This window comes from Nothoprocta perdicaria, unplaced genomic scaffold, assembly GCF_003342845.1.
Source record: "Nothoprocta perdicaria isolate Ctin4 unplaced genomic scaffold, notPer1 scaffold_33, whole genome shotgun sequence".
Lineage (NCBI taxonomy): Eukaryota > Metazoa > Chordata > Aves > Tinamiformes > Tinamidae > Nothoprocta > Nothoprocta perdicaria.
The window spans coordinates 1,312,924-1,320,774 of record NW_020455566.1 but is presented as its reverse complement, the minus strand read 5'-3'; the positions used below and the strand labels follow the sequence as shown (position 1 = coordinate 1,320,774).

Genomic DNA, 7,851 nt, shown 5'->3' with positions numbered 1-7,851 from the left:
AAGGTGCAAGCCGTTGTCGCGGGACCTTGCTTCAAGCTGTTTGATCCATGAGTCAAGAGGACAATCGGAAAGGAGACGTCCCTCCTCCCTTCCTCCCTTCCTCCCGCCCTTCCTCCCTTCCTCCCCTCCTTCCTTCCCTCCTGTTTTGGAGAGGGGAGCGACTTTGTCAGCAAAGCGCATTTGGAATGACTTTGCCCCGGTGCGTGCAGGCCGAGCACGGGCCGGCGCTCGGCAGGACGGGATGGGCTCTGCAAGCCGGGCCAGGCAGTCTGGAGAGACGGACCCTTGTTCTGCAGTCGCACCCCCTTGTTGCCCATTTGGAATCCAGTCAAATCATTCGGCTGTCGTCGTGGCTGGTGTTTTTGCCAGTGAACGCCGGGGTCCTAGGAAGGCAGCACAGACACATACAGCAGCAGAGATCCTTGACGGACTGAGAAATTCCCCTCCCAAACCATCCTACGCCCAAGTTGCAGTCTCATCGCTACCTATTTTTTTAGACAATTTTGACATCGTCTCTCCGATTCACTCCAGACTCAGCGTGGTTGCATTTACAACCATAAGTGCAACACTTTGCATAAGCACCTTTTTGTAATAAGTAAATGTTATTTTTAACCCTCTCCCCAACTACTTTAGCAATAAAACCATCCAGGCGTTGCTATCTCGGAGGATGACAGAGCTATTTCCAGCGCCTGTGAGGGAGGTTGGGGCCCCCGTGACCAACTACGATCCCCTGCCCCGTGTTAACTCCTGCTAACTGCTCCCCTGCCCCGTGTTAACTCCTCTCCGGGCGAGTTCGAGGGCTGGTGCTATCCTGGCTGTTCCTCTGCAGCCCAAAGGCTTCCTGGCACCGCGGGCCCTCCGGACGGTGCCTCTCACCTGGTTTAATGGAAGGTTTAGTTCTGCTTTCCTGAGCGTGCCCCTTACGGACAACTTGCTTTTAATGTCTTGCTCTTTCAGGAGGTGTCAGCTTCTGCATTGGCACCTGCCCCTTCCTCGGGGAGCTCTTCATTGTGCAAAAGTAGTGCTCGCTCTGCGCCAGTGTACAACGGTGCTGTTGTCTCCCTAACAATGTTCGTTACAAGGATAGTGCAATATGTATCTGTAAAGGGCACCACTCCAGGTGCCCACCTGTGACCTAGGCTAGAAAAACAAACCACGTTTGTCTGTGGTCACCACTTGGTCTCACTAGCGCCTGAAACGCCGTTCATCGACGTGAGCGAGAGCTGCGAGGCTCTGGGGAAGGGGGTGCAGACCCTGACCTGCGCTGCTCTGTCCTCTGCTAACGGCAGCAACTGAACCCTGCTGCCCCGCAGCTTTTTCTCATAGTAAAATAATAGTAAAAGAGTAAAATAGTGGCTGTCACTTGCAGTTAAGCAGCTCTCCTCATGCCGGGCCAGCAGAAAGCTGCTCGAGTTGCACCCCATGCGTCACACCAAGGGCCCCTCTGCAAACTCGTGTCCCCGGGAGAACAGCAGCAATTTGGCCACCAGCTCAGCAACTTTCACCTTTAAACCTCTGCAATGCCTATGATGTGGCCAAAGAAAAGCAGCGTAGCAAGAACGGGACTCGGGATTATTCTCCTGATTGACTGTAGAAGATATTTAAGTGTGTTTTCTTTTTCTGTTTTGCGTTTGTTTTTCCTTTAAGCCTATCTTGTCTTTGTGCCTCTTGCCATCCAGGGCTTCCTTTTAAAACACCCACCTGCCCTTGAAATTCAGAAATACAGCAACGCAATTCGAAGCGGGTGCTCCGGCCCCTCACCCGAGCTGATTTTGTTCAGTATGGGATGGGAAGCTTTCCCCTGTGCAAATGCAGACCCCGCGCTGCTCATTCTGCGCTGGCTGCTTCCAGTCCCTCAGACATTCAAGGAGTCTCAAAATCATTCAGGTTTTGACCGAGTTGGTCATGGGTTATTTCCCAGCAGGAAGAAGACATACAAAAACTAAAAGCAGAAGCTCCGAGGCTTCCTTCGAGGCCAGGCTCAGGTGGGGGGCTCCAGGGCGAGCCTGGCGTCTCCTTTATTTCCGAGGTTTCTCCGTGGAGAACAGCAAAGGCCTCGAGCTGGTGGCACGGGGCCCGTCCGAGCACGGACACCTCAGTCCCGCCGGGCCGGCAGCCGCCACGCGCTCCAGGCTGGGAGCTTAACGCTGTTATTCAACTCAATTTATTTATATTGTGTCCTCACCTACCTTCAACCTCTTCTTTGTTCTGTTTTGTTTTACTCCAAACTTCTTGTTCTGGCTGGCAAAAAGCAACGACAGAAATACTGTAACCAAACGGAGCCGTTAACTCCTTCGGTGCTATAGAGAGCGCGCTGCAGTTTCACTTCCCTTCATGTGCAGAGCATAAGCCATAACCAACCGCCGCAGCTATATCCCTGTTACATTTACACAGTAATGGAAAGGCAAAGATATTACACGCACATAGTTAGGCTAGGAAAACGATGCACAGGATGAGGGAGGCTGTTCACTAACCCGGATATTGTCAGGAAGATTCCTCTTCTGGAGTACTGAGTACGTGACATTTGCCAGCAGAAAGGATTATTTCTGTCGTGTGTGTGAGCGCATGGGATTTTGGTTTCAATCACAATAATAAGAAAGGTTGGGTTGGATGAAGTATGTGTATTTTTAATTATGAAAACTGCATTACAATGTGCATTTTTATATACAAATCCTTACTATTTTTTTTTAAATTTGCCTCTAGTATCTTCACTTCTAACCTAGTATATAGAGGTTTTTAGTTTTGTAAATACTTATTACATGCACTGTCATAGTAAAAGTTGGTTTAAAATGCACTCTTTTTGTGATCAGAAACTGGCCTTCTCTTCGGAACTAAAACTACAGTACTTGATTGTATTGACAAACCATCAATAAAACTTATTGTATAAAAGGCGGCCTCAGTTGTGTCTCTGTCCTGTCGTCACCTGGCCTGTCAGCAGGTATCCTGCGGTGCGGAGCTCTCCCACTGTCCTGCCGGGAAAGGGCCGAGCTCGAGCCCACGGGGCACCACCGGGCAGAGCTGCCAGGAGCTGGCCGTGCTCGGAGCCCCCTCGGCACCGCCGTCGTGCCCTGCAGTTCCCCCAGACCCAACTCACCCGCGCCGTTCGGGCAGCCCCGCCACGCGGGACAACCTTGTGGGAGCCGCCACGTCAGGAGGATTCCCCCGCAGGAACGCGGTGCCGCAGAACGTGCTCTGCACTATGCACACGGCAGGAACGATCCCGACCGTGTCCCAGGTTCCGGGGAATGACGAGGATTTTTCAGACCTGCCAGCAAAACCCTGGCTGAAATAGAGACAAGGACACCTACTGACCCTGAAACCTGCGCCGTTTCTTTTCCAGCTCCAGATGCCGAGGTTAGATGTTCCCCAAAACAGCGTCACACTGAAGCCCAGAAACACAGCTCCAGGACTTGAAAGAAAACACAACAACGGTGGCTAATTAACAAAGATAACTAAGTGGCTTTATTTCTTTCCAAGAAAGTCAGAGCTGAATGTCAGTATGCAGTTAAATTTGGGCCTAAATTCTTTTTTAACAGGCAGTATGTCCACTCTTTGTAAGTTCCACGCTTTAAACACTTTAAAGCAGCTTTAAAAGGAGATTTTCTTCTTTTAAATAACTGTTAAAAGCATTGACATCTCTGGCAAAGCAATTTGAAAATGACATTTTACAATATAGATCTGCAGCACAACCCAGAAACATAGGACAGATCCTAATTCCACATTTGCAAGACAAGATAGCCATACGTACAAGGAAAACCCATTAAAGCATCACACAGAAGACTGGCATTTGAAGGAAGAAGAGTAAGAAAACCTGGGATGACCCTATTACAACCAGGTTTCCTACACGTGCACGCAGCCTGACATACACAGTGCTCATGTTGACAGGCACTGAACTCCACTAGGGCAGAACATTCGCTTCCCAGTTCCACAGAAGTGCTGGAAAAATTCTGGAGAATCACACTGTCACGTTCAAATTCATAAACACATCCATATGACGACTGCTTGCCTCTTTCTTTCTGTTTTTACTTGTTAGAGACCTTATAATCCTTTTTAGACACGCTTCTGGCTGTACGTGAGCTCAGGTCATTCCCTCTGAGCAGCTCCACCAGGCAAAGATTGCAACTTAAAGCTGTGGAGGCAGCTTTCCTGGGAAATTCGAGGCCACTTGTCCCAGTTTCAAATGCGGAAATTCTTTTAAACTCTGACACAGTCTCCCCTGACTGAAACCTGCCTTTCCCTTTATTTTCAGAAGATTCTTACCACGTACAGAGAGTTTTAAAACTGAGAAAGGCAACTCTCGTTTCCACCTGAAGTCATTTTTGTCACTGACAGCAGCAGAATCGATCGTTTACCCTTATGGAACACTAGATTTCACAACCAATCTCCATGCACAGGTTTAAACAGAAATCTCGCTTGGCGCTCTGGATGTACACAGGATGGGATTAAGAACACGGGATGCAAGGATTAGGAAACAAAAGGAGATGTCAAGAACAGCTGCAGCAGTGTGAAAGTCAGCTAGGTAAGGAAACACAAAACGTGACCCAGCGGGATGATGTCAAATGGATGGTAAAGGATACAGAAAAAACATTAATTAGTGGTGTCTCCTTCCAACAGCAACAAGGAGCCAACTGGGATTCTAACTACATGGACTAAAGACATTTCTTAAAATGTCACTAGAAATGCAAAGAAATCCTTTGTCCAATCTTTGGCAAGACTGGCGATGAAGGAATCTTCCTACGAGGTCTGTCTTCCCGCATCCTTAGTCCATAATGTAGGTGGTAGCTGGTACCACCGGCCAGGATGCACTCCCAGGTACAGCCAGGTACAGCAGCTCAGCTGAGCGGTAATGACTGTTTTAAGAGGGACATTTAAGAGCATATCAGAGCCGCAAAAACTAACAGCTGAAGTGAAGGCCGTGGAGATGAAAGCAGAGGAAAGCCAGGGGATTCACACACCCACCTGAATCACAGTAATGATAGTGATAGTGACAGAATGGCACAACAGTAGGACAAAGCAGAAACATTATGAAGAAGCTGCTGTAAACGTCAGTGGAGAATCACTCCGATCCAAGGCGTCACATGTGTGCGCTTGCCAGCTAAAACGCAACCGAAGGGAACGTCCCACGTCTCCAAAGGCAGCTCCTGCCGCCCGCTCTCAGGTCACATCAGTGACGTTCTCCTCAGCTGCAGACTCGTCCCCAGCTGCAGCTCCCTCCAAACGTTCTGAGCAGGAAAGCAGAGGTGACCACTGCTTTACCTTCAGAAAGCAGACCCCCTTGGGGGCTCAGATCCGCTGGCAGTAGAGTTCATACAAGCTACTTGCCAGCTTCTCTGTCTCTTGGAAGGCTTCACAGCTCTGCTCCCAGCTCGGGGGTATCTGTTCCTCGCCATAGTAAGCGCCCGCAATGGCCCCGGCCATGGTAGCGATGGTGTCTGTGTCTCCTCCCAGAGAGATGCAGTAGACGATGGTCCTCTGCAGGGGGTTGTAGTGGTCAGGAATATCGGGGTCAGCTTCCATACAGCGCAAGAAGGAGTAAATGGCGGTCGGCACGGAGCGCAGAGCAGCAATGCCATTGCCTGTTAACAAACCAGCCTTTCTCAGTGCTGCACAACACTTGCATTTTCTCTTCCACAGAAGCTCCTTTTTTGCCTTTATTTGTAGCTTCTTACTGCCAACCACTTTCAATATTAATATTACTGATTTTTACACGACAAGTTGCAAAAGTGAGCTCTCCCCTCCTCCCCCTAGCTCCCCAGTGCAGCTCCCCTCACAGGCCGTAACTCCCAACTCTGCCAGCACAGTCCTGCCTCCTGCTCTTACTTGCAATAAGTACTCACCTAATTCAAACAACACATCTGCTTTGGGAACACTGCTGAGCTCCAAAAATTCCTTTATCTTCTTCAGGCGCCTTGAAAATGGTAAATCCTCAAACCCTAGCCTGGAAACAAGAGGACAATGAAGGGGAGAAGGCAGAGGCAGAAGCAATGGCACACGGAGGAGTCCGTGCTCCTCACAGCTACTTACGCTCGGGCGTCACTAAGAGACCTCTCATCCGCTTCGACATCTTCCATGTGGCTAATGAGCTGCTCGAGGAAGCTCTCCTTGCTGAGCTCTCCCTGCAGGGCCAGGTGCACGGCCAGCGCCTGCAGGACGGCCCCGTTGTAGCCCAGGGAGTTGGAATGGGTCAGCTCCGCACTGAGCTTTGCAAACTGCGGAAGGAAACACCATCAGCAAACCCTGCCGGGAGACCACGGGGGCACCTGCCTACTAGGGGCACTCCCAGGGCCAAGGAACCCAAAGGGACCCAAAAGAAGGTACCTTCTTCACATCCTGGACATCGGAATACACCAGAGCAATGCCTGCCACCCGCATAGCACCGCCGTTTCCGTAGGAGCCTTTTCCATTAAACTGTGCTCTTGCTGGCTCAAACACATCGCTGCACTTGGGGCTCAGGAGCTTCTTAAACACGTTGACAACGGCCATCCCATATCCCCTGTTGGGTTCCTTCTTGTACTCCTCAGCAAACCTGGCACGGATGGGACAGCAGCAGTTACACTGGCGAGAAAAATAATCCCCCTGGATATCTGATACGTTACTAACACTTTATAAAACCAACCCATGATACAGTGAACAAGCAGGATGGACAAATCAGCAGTGGTCAGGACCCATTTGATTCAGGGAAAGAATCAGATTTGCAAGGGCTGCTGTGAAAGGACAAAAGGGTGCACAAACATCACCTCTCCCAGCCCGCTTGTTTCCCTTTCCACTTTGCTTTGAAACAGAAACAAAGTGGAAAAGTCTCCCGGGGTCACGGCCACGCACAAACTCCTTTGTTCGAGTTCAGTGGAAGTGTTTTCTAAACAAATAAACTCTCTCCCTTAAGTGGAAGCAAATGTTATGACTGCTGTGGATCCAAAAGGGAAATGGATCAGAAATGAACTGAGCCTGACCTCACTAATATTCACTAAATAAACTGAAGGAAACGTAAACATAAACAGTAACAACCACCACAGCAGATTTCTAAGCGTTCTCCTCCGTGCAGGTATAGAAACAGAGCGGCGTGCGAGCCAGAGCGGGACGCGCTACCTGCTCAGGTGCAAAGCGGGCTCAGCACCTGCATCAAAGCCAGCGACGCTGCACACCCCAGGGCAGCGCCAAGCTCCCGGTGCATTTCAGGAGGATCCTGCACTTCCTTTTTCTTTTTTTTTTTTTAAATCTCCTGCCTTTGCGTTACGCCTGTGCTCTTCCGCAGCGGTGCACGCTGCGGCGCGCAGGGCCCGCGGCCGCCCTCACCTCCTGGCCATGTCGGCCTCGTCGAAGCCGTGCCTGTTGAGCAGGGAGCGCAGCAGCGCCCGGCCCAGGGCCGTGTCGTCCGTGTAGGGCAGCGTTTCTGCAAGAGAGGCAGCGCTCAGGGCCGGGCTGCCCCGCTCCGCGTGTCCGCGAGGGCCCTCCCGGCACCCGCGGCCCCTCGCTCGCCACAGAGGTGCGAGCGGGCGCAGCGATGGAAACCCCGGGGCACGCGCTGGGATCGCGGAGCTTGGGCACGGTTTTCCCTCAGGGAGCGGGGAAGGGGACGTGCTGGGGGCCGGGCCCGCTCGGGGGGGGACGCGGCTGCGGAGGCCGGGGGAGGCCCGGGGCGCCCACCTCTGCGGGCGCTGCCCAGCGGCTCCCCCGCGCCGGGCGCCGGCTCCAGGCCGCCCAGGAAGCGCAGCAGCTCGGGCAGCTTCACCACGCTCCGGCCCTCGAAGGCGGCGCCCAGGCAGTCGCCCAGCAGCGCCCCGGCCAAGCAGCCTCGGAAGCGGCCGAGCCCCGGGCCGGCCGCCGCCATCTTGCCTCGCGCCGCCGCCCCCT

At 52.1% G+C, this 7,851-nt stretch overlaps 2 protein-coding genes across 2 annotated transcripts in view; one reads left to right on the top strand and one right to left on the bottom strand.

Moving 5' to 3' along the window:
• Window positions 1-1,296, top strand: part of LOC112950836 (collagen alpha-2(VIII) chain-like) — a 5,590-nt gene extending 4,294 nt beyond the window's left edge. Inside the window, exon 3 of the mRNA XM_026043469.1 lies at window positions 1,140-1,296. Coding sequence (XP_025899254.1) covers window positions 1,140-1,296 — 157 coding nt within the window. The remainder of the gene's footprint in view (window positions 1-1,139) is intronic.
• Window positions 1,297-3,592: 2,296 nt separating this feature from the next.
• On the bottom strand, window positions 3,593-7,828 carry ADPRHL2 (ADP-ribosylhydrolase like 2). The gene is made up of 6 exons (XM_026043554.1): window positions 7,645-7,828; window positions 7,294-7,390; window positions 6,319-6,526; window positions 6,025-6,209; window positions 5,838-5,938; window positions 3,593-5,576 (listed from the first exon to the last, which is right to left on the bottom strand). Exons 1-6 carry the CDS (start codon window positions 7,826-7,828, stop codon window positions 5,284-5,286), a joined length of 1,068 nt encoding a protein of 355 aa, XP_025899339.1. The 3' UTR covers window positions 3,593-5,283.
• Between the last annotated feature and the right edge of the window lie 23 nt (window positions 7,829-7,851).